The sequence below is a fragment of the Aplosporella prunicola genome, assembly GCF_010093885.1.
Source record: "Aplosporella prunicola CBS 121167 unplaced genomic scaffold K452scaffold_10, whole genome shotgun sequence".
NCBI lineage: Eukaryota > Fungi > Ascomycota > Dothideomycetes > Botryosphaeriales > Aplosporellaceae > Aplosporella > Aplosporella prunicola.
In genome coordinates this window covers 660169-675381 of record NW_022983538.1, presented here as the reverse complement: position 1 = coordinate 675381, position 15213 = coordinate 660169, and the positions used below count along the sequence as shown (strand labels likewise).

General features: G+C 55.0%; 6 protein-coding genes across 6 annotated transcripts; 5 read left to right on the top strand and 1 right to left on the bottom strand.

Annotated features, from left to right (window-relative positions):
• Window positions 1–90: 90 nt before the first annotated feature.
• K452DRAFT_13900 (uncharacterized protein) lies at window positions 91–899 on the top strand. The gene has a single exon (XM_033535380.1). It carries the CDS (start codon window positions 410–412, stop codon window positions 812–814), a length of 405 nt encoding a protein of 134 aa, XP_033398686.1. The 5' UTR covers window positions 91–409; the 3' UTR covers window positions 815–899.
• Window positions 900–1025: 126 nt separating this feature from the next.
• K452DRAFT_297488 (uncharacterized protein) lies at window positions 1026–3252 on the top strand (the record flags this gene model as incomplete). Its single annotated transcript, XM_033542031.1, has 5 exons — window positions 1026–1160; window positions 1221–1392; window positions 1449–2084; window positions 2136–2345; window positions 2399–3252. 5 exons carry the CDS (start codon window positions 1026–1028, stop codon window positions 3250–3252), a joined length of 2007 nt encoding a protein of 668 aa, XP_033398685.1.
• A 1293-nt stretch (window positions 3253–4545) lies between these two features.
• On the top strand, window positions 4546–5806 carry K452DRAFT_226338 (uncharacterized protein; the record flags this gene model as incomplete). Its single annotated transcript, XM_033536819.1, has 3 exons — window positions 4546–4758; window positions 4811–4945; window positions 4997–5806. Coding segments are annotated over 3 exons (1158 nt in total), but the record flags the coding sequence as incomplete, so codon positions are not given.
• Window positions 5807–11250: 5444 nt separating this feature from the next.
• Window positions 11251–12077, top strand: K452DRAFT_226340 (uncharacterized protein; the record flags this gene model as incomplete). Its single annotated transcript, XM_033536820.1, has 3 exons — window positions 11251–11322; window positions 11385–11511; window positions 11578–12077. The coding sequence occupies 3 exons, from the start codon at window positions 11251–11253 to the stop codon at window positions 12075–12077; spliced, it is 699 nt and encodes a 232-aa protein (XP_033398683.1).
• Window positions 12078–12837: 760 nt separating this feature from the next.
• On the bottom strand, window positions 12838–13261 carry K452DRAFT_297485 (uncharacterized protein; the record flags this gene model as incomplete). The annotated part of the gene is made up of 2 exons (XM_033542030.1): window positions 12838–13158; window positions 13226–13261. 2 exons carry the CDS (start codon window positions 13259–13261, stop codon window positions 12838–12840), a joined length of 357 nt encoding a protein of 118 aa, XP_033398682.1.
• A 283-nt stretch (window positions 13262–13544) lies between these two features.
• K452DRAFT_225841 (uncharacterized protein) lies at window positions 13545–15130 on the top strand (the record flags this gene model as incomplete). Its single annotated transcript, XM_033536786.1, has 5 exons — window positions 13545–13622; window positions 13677–13754; window positions 13808–14650; window positions 14708–14837; window positions 14889–15130. 5 exons carry the CDS (start codon window positions 13545–13547, stop codon window positions 15128–15130), a joined length of 1371 nt encoding a protein of 456 aa, XP_033398681.1.
• Between the last annotated feature and the right edge of the window lie 83 nt (window positions 15131–15213).

Sequence of the window (15213 nt, the reverse complement as noted above, 5' to 3'; positions counted from 1 at the left end):
CTGACCCGCCGGCAGCGCGTAGGCGAGGGCGCACGGCGGCCGTTGATTGATTGCGAACGGAAGTCCTTCCGGACGAGATCTCGAGCTTCGCGCCGTCTCAGATCTGCCGTCCTGGTCGGCGGGCCATGATGGGCTCTCGTGGCACAGACCGTAGACGCCATCGGGTTCGCCGTCGATTGGCGCGCGGACGGCGGGCGTGCGTGAGCCGATGATCCGCGGAGGGGTCCCTCCCACCCCCTCGATGTCTCCATGATCGCCACTGTACCCCCTCCCCCCCGTCCCTTCGATCGCACCCACGCACCGGGCCGGGGGTGGGAAAGGGGAAAAGCATGGTAAACGATTAAAAAAAGAAAAAAGGAAAAGAAGAGAAAAAGAAAAGAAAAAGAAAAGACAGTCTCGCGAGGGAATAATGTTTCATCACGAATCTCAACGGCTTGCCACACAGACACACGGCCGCTGCAGTAGCTGCACCCGCCCCACGGCCCGTCGCCAGTGCGCTGCAGTTTTGTGTTGTTTTTTGTATCACGATGCTTGGGGGGGTCTCGCCATGGGCGGGATATATGTAGGCCGGGTGTGCCTCGTTATCGTCGGCTGTCCGTCCCCCTCGCACCTGCCAGTTCTTCCTCGATTGTTTCGTTTCACCGCGCGGCATCCAAGTCCGCGCCAATCAGCACCCACGTGCCGGGCGCGATCAGCTGCCACAGTCATTCGCATCCGCGTCGGCATCCTTTTTTCTCCGCAGCTGGCAGCCCTTTTCGATCGCAGCCCTTGGCCCCGTCGCTCGCGAGCGTTTTCGAGGATCGGCAGCCGCTAGCATCGCCGTTGGCCCAGGCACGGTAGCGAGTAGTTCGAGTAGGTAGGTCAGATAGCCCGTCGCCCGTCGCTCTCCTGCTAACAAGACGCCAGAGTGTGCGACGAGCGGACATTGGCGACGCTTCGGGCCTAGATCGCGCGCTCGTGCTGAGCTGGCTTGCATCGCGACCCGCTAATCTCAGCGACCTCCACGTCTCGCTTCTCTCGCAGCCATGGGCTTTAATCCGCTCGATTTGGCGGGCAGCGGCGCAGTTCTCCCTCCTCCTCTGCCGACCCGCTGGCAGCATCATGCCACACCCTCCTCCAAGTCGACCATGAGCGCTAGCAGCCCGAACCCCAGCGCGCCCGTGCGTCTCTCTCGACCCCGCATTTCTGAACCCAACGGCCACTAACCCGTCGCGTCTTAGGCCGTAGCTGCTGCGCTAGCCACCGACTGCTTCGTCGTTCTCGCCCTCGACGCTCGCGGCAGCCCCTTCGTCTTGCCCTCCGACTCCTTCAACCGTGCCAGGCACCTGCTCGCCCACAGCTCCGCCTGGCACGACCTCAAGGCTCTGCTTGAGCCCGCCCCGCCCGCTCCCGGTGCGTTGCTCATGCCGAAAACTGGGGCGCCTGATTGCTGACACGCTGCGTTGCAGTGATTCACCAACCCGAGCCCGCCCAAGCCCCAACTGAGTGGGTCGACGAGCTTTCCACTGACGGCTCCGATGAGAGCAGGCGTGCCAGCCTGGTCCCCGCCTTCGCCAATCAGCCCGCGCGCAAACCAAAGCCCAAGCCAAAGCAAAAGAGCCCCAGACAGGATGCCCCACGCCCCCGCAAACGTCAACGCTCCTCCTCGCGCAACCTCAGTGTCCGCGAGGAGGAAGACGACGAGCAGGAGGATTGGTCCGTCAATGCCGACGCCGAGCCCACCGAGACGCCTACCGACAGGTTCCCCATCAGTGACCGCAACAAGGTAATCGCCAACTTGGGTCTGCGCCTGGACCAGATGCAGCAGCTGGCCTGCAAGGTCATCCTGAAGGCTTGGATCAAGGCCATTGAGCCCAAGAAGCAGTCAAACTTCCCTTACGTCGGCAGTGATGATTCCAAGTCGCGGGACAAGACCAAGGCCGCCAAAAATGCTCAGGCGAAGCGTGCTAAACCGAGAGAGGGCCCGGACAAGCCAGACTGGTGGCCGAGAGAGCCTCAGCCTTGGTGGGGGTTGCTCCCCAACCAGAAATGCAAGGAACTCGAAAGGGTTCGCCACAAGGAACCAGACCATCTCAAGAAAGAGGGTATGGGTTGCGCTTGCTTCCTGTCGGAGGGAACCTGCTAATGAACCACAGATCGTCTCGTCTTGGGTGTCCATATACTCTTGTACCAAGCGGAAAAAGAAGGGGGTATTGAACTCCTGGTTCATTCGACCAAGGATTGTGTCCTTCGATTTGATCAGGACAATGAAAACGGCGATGAACGCAGGGACAAGCGCGACATGTTCTTGCAGGACATCTATGACCTGGCTCAGAACTGGTCTGACTACGTGACGGGTGGATTGGGTGAGTTGAATGCTTTCCTTGTCCATGCTCTTTGGCTGACACTGCATGATCAGACGCCGATGCCATGCATGTCATGAGGCAATATCCGAAGCAGGCGCTTTCCACAAAGAAACGTCGTCAAAACTTCAACCCAAAGCGCGCTCGGCAGGAGTCTTCCGTCGAATCGCAAGAGGTTCAGCAAGCGGCTTTGACCGTGCATGGCAATGAGCTGGACGACCTTAGCATGTCGACTAGGCAACTTGAACTTCAGAACAGTTCATCATGGGGTCTTTCAAATGGAATACCGGAGCCACCTCCGGTAAACGAATATTTCCAAGGAGACAGCGCCGCCTTCCAGTTTAGCCAAATACGGAATCTGTCGGGCACAGGCGATCTGCAACATGCGTATCAGCAGAATCCAATGATGCCGCCACAGGTCTACGAAGACGTATCGAGATACGCTTACGACACGAAGAACCCGGCCAATTTCCCCGACAATCCTGCATACGCAATGAGCCGGGAGCCAAGTTACGTTAGCCAACCGTCGAGCTACAACACTGATTGGCGAGCGGTCCAGTCTAATCCTTCATTTTCGCCAGCGTCCACTACCTCGTTGGCGCAAAGTTCAAACACGTCCTACACATCGCCTTCAACGACCTTCCCTGGTCGGGTCGATTATTCATTTGGCTCTGTAAACCAACTGTCCCCCTCTCATGCTTACCAGAGCCCAGGGGGTCAGGTGGGCGGGCTTTCTGCCACCTCGCCTTGCATGCCTCAGATCGCATCAACGGCCAATGTCCAGCCGATGATGCAAGGCATGCGGGGCCAGGCTTCATATGATGAACAGTACTCGAACCAGGCTTTCCGAACCGGATCTTTGGGCCATCCGCACATAGCCTACAACATGAACAACCAGCAGTACGGTTAAAGGCGGCCCATTTGCCTCGCAGATGCCCTAGTGCTGGGCACGCTCTTTTCTCATCCAGCCTGGTATCTTAATATGACCCACGCCACGAAATCTCCGATTGACGAAGTTGATGAAGCGTTTTCATGTGTATCAGTATGACGACGATACGACACACGTTCGATTCTTCGATTCGCTTCTTTACCACCAACTGGGCGGGCGAGTTTTATTCTGCATTGAGCGTTCCGTGCTGCAAAATTGGGTTGTTTTATTTTGTCAAAAAGCGCAGGTTGTCAGCGCCATATTTATCCTCGGAGTTGGCCCCTAACGGAATTCTGATCGATTTCGGCATGGGCGGAAAGCGTGCTGTGTTTGCATGTCTTTGCTGCATCGACAAGTGGCTGTGGTTGCGGTCTCGTCTTTTCTCATTGTTGTCCCATTGTTGATGTCTTTGAGCACCTTGAGATTCATCTTGGAGGGTTTTGCTATATTTTTTCATGTTTGTTCGTCTCGAGCGTGTTAGCGAGCGAGTTTGCAAGGTTTATCTGCCTGTCCGAGATGGCTTCCATAGTATACTTGCAAGAAGTAGATGCCTCTCGCGGGGAAGGGAGGCCTAATACACTTTTCGGTCTTATGATGGCACAACATGTGTGGATTCTGTGGGATTATTGTGCAGTATTTAACTTGAAGCCCGACCTCGGCGGAGGTGGAGGGGTGAAGTGAAGTGGGCGCATCTCCTATTGTTCCAAATGCGGCGTGATTGTCGTCGATCGCCTGCCAAGCCATGACATGGATCGTTAAGCTCACAAGCTCCGTCGCGCTTTTAACAACCAACACTCAACAAAGAAGCGCGACACTGCACTCTCGACGTCCTCCATTTCCGGCCGACTTTGTTCCGCGACCCTCGCAATCTACCAATCCACCCAAGGCCCCTGGATAAATGACGACGACTGCTCGGTAAACGCGACGAAGACACCGCTGCGACCGCAATGTCGTCAGCGCGCGGAAACGGGCGCGGCCGTGGCAGAGGCCGCGGAGGTTTCAAGGCAGTAAACGGCGCAACACACAGCGATGACGAAGGCAAAATGCTGCGCGGGAACTGGAGAGGACGGGGCAACGCGAGGGGAGCGCCCGCGGCGGCCAGAGGTGTCCCTACAGGTCCCCGGAGCAAGCAACTGAGGCCACCACAACCCAGGTCCAACTCAGCGCCGCCGAAGCCCAACACTGCGCCAGCCAACCCGCGTGGTGCCAATGCAGGAGATGCTGCCGGCGGCTCGTACGCGCAGAGATATCAAACGGTCCCTTCACCTCCTCTACATGCTTTGCGACCTGCTTCTGACTTTACTCCAGCTCAAAACCAACCGGGAGAAGGAACGCAAACACGCGATCGCGAACGGCTTTCTGGCCGACCCAGACAAGCCCCGGACCCTAGCTGAGGCCATAACGCCGGTTGGAACGTGCCAGGATATGTGCGCTGAATGGGAGCGCGTGGAGCGCATTGTGCAAAAGGACGTTTGGGAACCTGAATACGTGGGTTTATAATGCGACTCAAAGACGGCAAGGATGCTCTGACTGGTTATAGGACCCGGAAAGCGTAGGCAACGGATACGGCAACAAGGTGCCCGCGGAGCACCGCATGGTCAAGAAATTCCGACGTGCGGCGGCAGGCGTTGACGAACAGCTTCCCTCGGATCTTCGCCCACCTCACATTCTCAAGGTAGATCGCCCGATGCGAACGTATGGGCAAACGCTAAGATGATGGGAATAGAAAACGGTTGACTATCTACTCAATGAGCTTATTGACGAAGCTCCATCACTCGCCAGCGTTCACCATTTCATTTGGGATCGGACGCGCGCCATTCGCAATGACTTCTCGATCCAGCAAGTCAGCAAAGCCTCCGATGTCCGGATTGCCATTGAGTGCTACGAGCGCATTGCGCGGTTTCACATTCTTTCCATGCATCAGCTCGCGCTGCACGAGAAACCTTACGATGCCTATGAATGGTTCCAGGAGCGCGAACAACTGGATAGAACGTTACTCTCTCTCGTCCAATATTACGATGACAGTCGGGGCAAATACCAGGCACCCAACGAAGCCGAGTTCCGTGCGTATTGCATCATATTTCAAATTCGGGCACACATTCCGGATATGGAGGATAGGGTTCAGGAGTGGCCGCCCGTGGTTCAACGGGATCAGAGGGTGCAAAAAGCATTAAAGCTTTACGCTGCGGCTGCCAATGTTGAGAGCCCACAGGGCCCGCTCAATCCCCGGACGAACCATGCAGTGGCGCAGGAGAACCCCCAGAGATTTTGGGCCTATGTCGGATCCGACCAGATTTCTTACCTGATGGGTTGCGTTTCCGAGGTTTACTTCAACACTGTTCGCCAAACTGTTCTAAACAACATCTGGCAGTCATATCGCGCCGGCGGCAATACTAGGACCGAGGATTGGACCCTCAAGGAAATGACTTATGTGCTAGGTTACGATGAAGAGGAAGACACCCGGATGTTCTTGGAACATTATGGCTTTAGGATTGCTGAAAAGGAAGACCGCACCGAGTTTTTGGATTTGACCTCCGTCCAGGGCAAACAACTTCCGGATCCTTCTGCTATTCCTAATCAACTTCTTTCTCACGGCCTTGTGGAAACGAAAAGGTATGGACGGACATTCTCAGCAGTCATCAACGGAATGTCTGTAAGAGCCGCGAGAGCCGCCGGCATGATCGAAGAGAGTGATGAAATGGCAGAAGATCCGCCAACACCTATCCCGGTTTCCAAGGAAAAGTCACTATTTGTCACCGGCGATTCAGAATCTGATACGGATACTGAAGCAAAGACCACGGCAGCACCTACCATAAACTCCTTTGCCTCTGCAACTAACAATCCGTTCGCTTCGGCGGTTGGCTCTTTTGGCAAACCTGCTGGTCCAGGTCTTGAAGCACCAGGATTTAATGCGGCTGCGCAAAACAACGTCTTCGGAAAGCCGGTTTTCCCCGCTGCTGCATCGCAGCCAACCTCAACTACCGGTATTTCTGGGTCTATATTCGGCTCACCCGCCAGTGGTTTCTCTGGCTTCAAGCCAGCAACTCCCAGCAACCCATTTGCACCCACTACAACTCAAGGCAACACATTTGGTGTGCCAGCTGCTGCTGCATCGACATCATCAGCGGAGTCGCTGTTTTCGTTTCCCAAAGCTACATCGGCCGGGCCCACTACAACAACTTCACCTTTCAGTACCAGTGCGTCTACGTCTGGTCCAGGATCAGCATTCAATTTTGCCACCCCTGTAGCACCTCCTTCATCCAATACAAATGTAGCAAACTCCCTACAGGGTGTTTCCCAGTCTGCCAAGACATCGTCACCGTTCCAGCTCAATGGCCAAGGAACGACTACTCCAACGACAACTCCTCCTGGGTCCTTCTCTTTTGACAAGCCTCTTGAGCCCAAGCTTACCGGACAAGACGATACCACTCCATCCACAACCCCTCCCGGGTCTTTCTCTTTTGAGGACAAATCCACGCAATCCTCAGAGCCCTCGAGTTCTTTTTCTTTTCCACAAAAGCCTGCTGTGGCCTCTGCTCCTTCATCGTCCATCTTCGGCTTCCCACCCATATCATCCTCGGACAAAACAACGACAGCAACACCTGGTACATCGGTATTTTCTGCTACTGGATTAGCTGCGCCCAAACCTGCGGAGCAGCCTTCTGCTGCTACGAAACAGACTGAAAAGCCTGCTACAAACCCTTTTGGGTTTACACCTTCCCAACTAGATGGTGGTTCTCCGTCAACATTGTTTCAAAAGCCCGCATCGGCGACTACATCCACTCAAACGGCTGGTTCTGTATTCAGTCCCTCCACTAATGGCAAGTCGACCAGCGCTGGAGCTCTATTCTCCCAACCAGCGTCTTCGGTACCTGCCAATGTGCCCACGTCAACCACATCGGCTATTGGATTATCTTCATCTTCCAGCGTTGGAAGTTCAGCAAGCGCTGGCTCTTCACTTTTCCAATCAGCGCCCTCGGCACCCTTGGCGTCTGCTGAAAATAACAATCGTCAGCCAGCAAATTTCGGCTTCAAGCCAACGACGCAAACAAAAGAAACGCCCATCCCAGCGCAGCCGAGCGCTTCGCTTGCTCCTCCGAAGAAAAGCTACAAAGAAAGTGTAACTGACAAGGTCCTCGATGTGGTTACTAAAGACCTCCTGCTGGAACCCAAGCGAGGTCTTCTCACTCAATTTATTGAACACATCGCAGAGCCAGTTATTATAGATGCCTTCGAGGAATTTGAACATGAACAGAACTTGAAAGCAGCGGATGCATTCCGTGAGTACGTTCTAGGTGTGCGGTATCTCCGCATGTGGAGAGAAATTTGGTGGTCCAATCACTTAAGGCGCCGTGGTAGGGAGAGGCGAAAAGCGCGACGGTCGGCAGTCGCTGCAGCTACGGCGGCGAAGAACGTTGAAGAAAGGATCCAAACCGATGTCCAAGGGTTCCGAAAGAGCATGGATGTTAGCAAGAGGAAGAGAATGTCATCCATAGACGGAGCACGTGGTAACAACGGATTTGGCGATTCATTCAGATCCAGCATAAGCATGGAGGAACTGGCTCAGCAAAACGCTCACGACAGAAGTCAGACTACGCGCCCGCTTAGTTTGCAAAAGCAATCACTTGCTTTGTCTCGCTCAGCTTCGTCGGGCTCAATCTCCGGCAGCCATCGTCGCACACAAACGGATCCTCTTGCAGCAAGCCAGACGAGTCGTAGCATTTCCAGGTCATCACCACGTGGCGAGAGCTCAGCAGTTATGCCACCGCCTGCTCAACCCACTCGGTACCGTGCGTCTTTCCTCACTGGACAGCCTCTGATACCGAAACAAAGCGCATTCACTGGCCGTATCAGCACGACACGTTCTGAATACTTCCGACTGAAAGCAATGGGTGTCAATTATCACGATGTATACGGATCAAACAAGAAGCGTCAGCGTGATATTGACGATGAAGGAGAAGATCCGAATACTTCTGCTGGGGCCAGTCGGTCGTTGAGCCCCCCTGAAAAGAAGAAGAGAACAGTCTTGGGTCGTTCAACCTCTCAACGCCCGAGTCAGAGCCGCACGCCTTCTGTGGAACACCACCTGGCAGCCACACCAAGCAGTGCGCCAAGCCGCTATAGCCAGGAAAGCCGTTACAGCCGGGAAAAGTCTCGCGAGCAGGTCAATGCAGAGGATGACGCATTGATTGCTCGTTTCAAGGCTATCCGAAAAACTCTCGCCGAGGGCACTGAATTCATGCGGAGCACTAGGGAAGAAGAAGAGCGTCGTGACTTCCGAGCTAGCCAGTCATCGACGGCTGATCCTCTGGCCCAATCGTATAGCTCCTTCCGCCAGTCTCACTTTCCCCAAGCGGAACCACCAGTCGCCTCGGCCAATCTCCCCAAATATTGGAGCCGTGAGAGCAAGTTTTTGCCACGCTCCGAATATGGTGGTGGGCGTTGGTTGGCTGCCAAGCAGAAGATCAAGGAGGAACCGGGCAAGCAGGAGAAGGCAAAGGCCGGTCTCGCTGCGTCGAATTCTCAGCCGCTTAAATCACACCCTGACGCGTCTCCGAGGAAACCTGCTCTGAAGCAGCCATCACATAGTGCTTCGCTCTTTCAGCGAGCTGTATCGTCTCAGGGTTTCGCAAACTCAACCCAGGATTCCGCACCCGCTCAGCCGAAAGCTTCCTTCAATCCCAGTAGAAACACCTTTATGATAGACAACGCGACGGGTACCGGTACACAGGACGACGAGATCATGGTACTTTCGTCAGATGACGAAGACAACGGGACACAGACTGCTGGCGAAGCAACTCCTGTCAAACCCGAACTCACGCCTCAGGAAATCCAAGCTGTAGTAGGAGACGAAGACGATGAGGTTCTTCTGGTGAACGGTGATGACCAGCAGTCTGTCGAAGACGACGCAGCCTCTCGATATGCTGACAGCGAGTACGGCGTTGAGCATGAGCGGCAGTATGGCCAGGGAATTGAAAGATTTGGCAACCAATCCTTCGGCGGCGAGGAATGGGATGAGCAGGAAGGCACTGAGGACGATGACGAAGGGGACGATGATGATGAAGGCGACGAGGAGGATGAGGACGACGAGGATTTGGAAAGTAACGAAAGTGTCGAGGAAGATGAGCTTGGCGTAAGTGGAGAGGAAGACGAACAGAGTGAAGAGGGTGAGAACATGGGATCGAAATACAAGGGTGCCGGTAACAGCTTCGAGGATGCGATCGAGCTTTGAGCCGGGCCTAGGGAGATATGCATGGGGCAATGTTGGAGGCAGACTGAATGATGCATAGCGAAGGCGTTATTAGGTACGGGGTCTTTTTATTTGGGGAAGTTTCTTATTTCCCGAGGTTCGTTTCGACAAGTACAAAGAAATGATATGGTGTGGTAGTACAGTGCGCACACTAGTTTTTTGCGCTGAATTATGGCGAGAATGATATCTTCTTTCGCGTTGTTGCCTTTTGTATAGAACTTGTTGGTGTGGGATACAAGAAGCGTGAACGGGTCTTGGCTCATTTGCGCAAAAGCTATCCAATGTCCTGATAAAGTAAACTGTAGACTGCCAAGCTGGTGTAGCGATTATATTGTGCATGTCTATATGAATGAAGTCTTTGTTAAATATTCGACAAAGGTCTACTATCGCCATCCCCCCTAAAACAGGTATTATTCTGTAGAAGCAAAAGTAAATAAATCATGTCGCCACGAATTTAAATATTGTAGATGGGATAGCCATCTGTAGAAGACAGTCCTAGTTACACAGTCCTAGAGCTTTCACTCGACTAGATGAGCAAGCGCTGTTGCCTGTGCCTGGCTAAAGAAATCTGTTGCCTAGGCTGCGTCCAATGAGGAGGGTGCGTTTTCCGCTGAGGCAGGATGTTGCAGCCTCGCAGTGACGCAAGGGGAAGGCAGGACCCACCATGACCCACCAGACCTGGATGAGTAAGCGCACTAAGCGAGGCGCGAGAGCAGGTATAAAACCCTCCCTCCTCCCTCCACAACCTCCTCTTCTTTTCTCTTTAGCTCTCTTTGCCTTTTGGCTTAGATCAAGTGTAGTATCTGTTCTTTTCAGTTTAATCTCTGAAACGCTCCTACGGGAGCATTCGTGATTAATCTAGTTTTTGGAACCAGGGGGTCGGCCGCTGTGCTTGCACATGTCGATTCCCACAGTGTCGCTCGTATTGCACTGCCTCGGGCTGACGCGAACTACTACTCTTTTCATTGAGTTTTCCGCTTTACGCGGGATCTTGAAGAAGAGGTGTGAATGATTGAATGACTCTGATTGACGTGGTCGTGTTTGTTGGCAGATACCTTATGACAGACCTTAGAACTGGAAAGAAAGAACAACAAATACTGCGCTGGATCCAACTAAGCCATGGGAAAACAGAGTGAGGCTACCTGAGAACGGGCAAACATCACTGTCGGCGGATAGCCGCCCCGGGGAGCCAAGAGAGGCGTCGAAACGAATCAGGCGCGGCGTGCGGGCTCTCCGGGGATAGCCATTGCACGGTTGGCTCTGGGGCGAGCAAGGTCTAACATCACTCGCACCATCATCCACCACGGCATCATGACTTCAGCGCGGTGTTCTGGCCGCCAAAAAGGCACACAATGGCCCTGCAGGACGAAGCCGGCCACTCAGCGGTCGGAAGGAGGGAAGAGCCGGCGCAAAAAGCTGGTTCGGGGTTTGACCGACCTCAAAGAATCGCCTCAAGATGAAAGCGTTTAAGAGGGCGGCACCCGGAGGTCCGTCGCCTGCCCTTCTCCAGCACAACCCCAACCTCGCCCCTCGCTGCCCCTCGCGAGGTCCAGCCGGCATCGGACCGCTCTTGCCGTCAGCCCTATCCAGCGCCTCGACCATCGCCGCCTGACGATTGCGGATATACCTTGTTGGTCCGTCACACCAGCCCGTCACGCTCTCATCCCCCTCGCCCTATACCTTCATCCCTCTCCCACGACACCGCCTCCCTCTCCCAGGACCACTCCACCATGGCCAGCGCAGAACGAATTCTCATGAGCGAGTACAAGGCTCTGTCAAAGGAGCCTTGGACCAACATCGAGGTGAGCGCGCCCTTGCTGCCAACGCCAACGCCAACGCCGTCCTGACACTGACACCTGTCCAGCTCATCAACGACAATGTCTTCGAATGGAGCGTCGCACTCCTCGTTCTCAACTCCGACTCTGCGTACAACGGCGGCTACTTCAAGGCAAAAATGACCTTCCCCAAAAACTTCCCCTTCAGCCCGCCAGGTGAGTCGATGCACCCCAACCGCCCCCGCGCGCTACCTTCTCCTGGGATCTGACCGATACTCCTAGATTTCAAGTTTCTGCGTCCCCTCTGGCATCCCAACGTGTATCCCGACGGTCGCCTCTGCATCTCCATCCTTCACCCGCCCGGCGACGACGAAATGTCGGGTGAGCTGGCGTCGGAACGCTGGTCACCTGCTCAGCGCGTCGAATCAGTCTTGATATCGATTCTGTCCCTCCTTGACGACGCCGAAACATCTTCCCCCGCCAACGTTGATGCGAGCGTCATGCTGCGCTTCGACCAGGCCAAGTACAAGGAGATGGTCAAGAAAGATGTAGAGGTCAGCAAGCAAGATATCCCGGAAGGCTTTGTTATGCCTACAGACCAGGATGTCTTCAAAGCGAAGAAGGAAGATGACATCTTTATGGAGTGGGAAGACAGCGACGGGGACGAATCCTTCGGTGGCTCGGATTCCGACATGGACGACTTCGAGGTTGACGACGATGACGACATGGACGAGTCTGGGAGTGGTGACGAAGAGGAAGAGGACGAAAAGCGCAAGCAATGACCGGCAGCCCAGGACTGCTCTTCCTCTCTGCTTCTAACTCGCGGAGTTCGGTCACTATTGTGGGCCGAACAACACGGAAATCAGCTTCAATGCCGCGCGTGGGCATTGCTTTCTTTTCGATTCATAATCCTTTTCTCTACTAGACTTGTTTCTTTTCTCGGGGTTCTACATGGCAGCGCGGCGTTTGGGATCCAGGCCTTTGGTGGCCTGACATGGAGTGGCGCAGCGGCATCTACTGGCATTTGCTCGGAGTCTTTTTTGTCAATGCTAGTCCAGCCTTGCTTACGTATGTTGCGGTTTGCAAAAGTACACTACTGCAGGCTCACTGCGTAGCCAGAAGCATACACTACGATGGACTTTTCGAATTCCTTCATCAAGGATATAATCTCTAGCACTTCGTTCTCCTTTAGCGGTCGTGACCTACTCTGCTAGATCTGCGATGGCAGTGTGCAAACATCCAGCCATGGCCGACTTGAGCTTCTGTAAACGCAACGCTGGACCATGAATATATCAGCAAGGCTCAAATCTCTTTATCCGTAGACCGTTTGCATCCCGTCCATGACAAAAGGCTCTTTAGGCCACCAGCGTAGTAGCCTTAGAGAAAGAACCGGCCGGCCGTTTTTCGGCAGCTGAATAGGAGGATTGGGCTTGCAAGTGATTCCCGGAGCTGATGCTCCAGAGTCGAAGCAACCGGATGTTGGGCAGAGACTGGCTCAGCCTTGGCGTCGTCGCAAGCTCTCTCTCTCTCTCTCTCTCTCTTTCAGTCTTTGGGGGTCATGCCAAACTCATCCTGGACCTCCTTGATCCTCACGCCTCGCGACTCCGCAATGATCCCCATGAGGCCCTGACCTACGTCACGGATTTCGTTGTAGTCATGCAGAAGACGGATGTGCTCCTTGATGATGTCTTTTGCGGCCTGGATGCCAGCCTCGGCGGCAGGAGTAGACGTAGAAGCGTCGGATTGGGGGAGCGTGGCAGCGACGGAGGGGATGGTCGTGAGTTTCTGGAGGAGGTCGTCGCGGTGGGCCGTCAGGTCGGCCAGCTGGGCCTCGAGGGCAGCGGTGCGCTGCTTGGCGGTGCGCTGGGAGAGTGGGGGAGCGAGAGTCAACAGGCAGAAGGTGGACAAAGTACAATATCTGTACACTTACCAGGCGCGCGTCGTCGTCACGGTCGTTGTGCTGCATGGTGGGAACGAGAGGGCACGGGCAGAGGCGCGACCTGGCGTGCCAATCAGCCCGCGGGCGATAAGACGCACGGAGGTCGGTTGCGCGTCACTGCCTTGGACGGGACTGCCGGAGTTGGGAGCTGAGAAATGGATCATCCTTCTGGGAAAACACCCCTCCACCTCGTGTTTCGTCTCCTGCCGACTGCCGCCCACCTACTCTCTGTCGCTGTTTCACTGCCGTCACAGCGGGCCACGCCGCCACCATGTATAACCCGTCGTTGCGCCTGGCCCTCGTCGCCTGCATGGCTGCCTCTACTGCCGCTCACGAACACCACATGGACAAGATCCCGGAAGGCGCCGGCACTTCTCCAGATCCCATAGTGCGCCCTCTCGCTCCTCTATCCCATTGGACGCGCTTGCTAACCGCCGCGCAGGACGCGACGCTATGGGTCCATATCCTGCTTCAGTCGCTTGCCTGGGGCGTCCTCTTCCCCACGGGCATGGTCCTCGGTGTTCGTCGTCCTCGACACTCCTTCTCCAGACTTTGCGCTCATAATCCTCCCAGATCACCCGGTCACGATGGCACGTTCCTATCCAGTCGACTGCCACCGTCATGGCCATAGTCGGCTACTTCCTGGGACACAAACACAAGGGCCGCCAGTTCTCGACAAACGTCCATGCCAGCTTCGCGCCCTGGCTCATGTTCTTCCTCTTCTGCCAAGCTTTCTTTGGAATCTACTTGAAGCTGCACCTTGAGAAAGGAATCCACGGAACGATTCGGAGGTACATAGTCCCCGTTCACGGCGCGATTGGCAAACTCCTTCCATTGGGCGCCTGGATCCAGATGCTATTCGGCGGCATCACAGCCTTGGGTTTCTGCCGGGACGATCATATGGGCCAGTGCCTTGCACACTTCATCATGGGCAGCGCGTTCATCGCGTACGGAATCATCATGACTATCCTCTTGCTTGTGGGCCAGCTGTGGTTGAAGCGCACCGGAAGGAGCCAGGAGTTCTTCGATTCCCTCATGATTGCTGCTTGGGGATGCGTGAACACTTTCACCGAGCACCGCTGGGGCGGCCCCTGGGTTCACAATGACCTCCAGCACACCTCCATGGGGATTGTCTGGTGGTGCGCGGGGCTGGTCGGTATCTGGCTCAGCAGGACCAGGGACGGCAGGCCAAAGAGGAACTTGATCCCTGCTGTTGTCATTCTTCTTACCGGATTCGCCATGTCTGCCCACCCGCAGACGTTGCCTCTATCGACCATGGTGCACTCCGTTTTTGGATACACCTTGATGGGAGCCGGTATCACCAGGATTATTGAAATTTCTTTCGTACTGCGGGACCAACCTTGCATCAGTGATGACGGCACGGACATCCACAGCTGGCAGCATTTGCCTCCATTCGTACGTTTCTTGCAATGTCTCCGAGTATGTGGACAGCTTTGAACTGACATCGTATAGCTCCTCTACGCTTCTGGTTTCCTGTTCATGGGCGCAACCGAAGAGCAAATGGCTCTACTTTCCGACGCTCACGTTACGCATGTTTCTTACGTTCTCATACTCTACAGCATTGCTTTCCTCCTCTACCTTTGTGAGTAACCCGTCAGTCCTCCCAGCTTTATCAATACTGACACACGAACAGTCGTCAACATGCTGCTTCATGTTTACGCTACTTACGCCTGGCCCGAGTCCACCAAGCCGGACCCCGAGAGTGGCCGCCCTAACGGCATCCCCAACGGGCACGCTCGCGGACATGCCCACACCCGCTCAATGGAACAGCGATTGCGCGACGCGGAGGAGTTTGAGCTTGAGGGGCTGATTTCGGACGAGGAAGCCGAAACGCCCACTACCAAGGAGACGACTAATGGGCACGCGACGACCTAAGTGACGAGTAATTTGGGTCGTTTGGATTTTTCTTGGTTCTGGTTCAACGGGCTCTTTGACTAGGAATCGAGCTTGACTGCGGG

What these genes read in the sequence shown, in the direction of transcription:
- K452DRAFT_13900 (XM_033535380.1), top strand. Translation starts at nt 410, where the DNA reads ATGTTTCATCACGAATCTCAACGGCTTGCCACACAGACACACGGCCGC.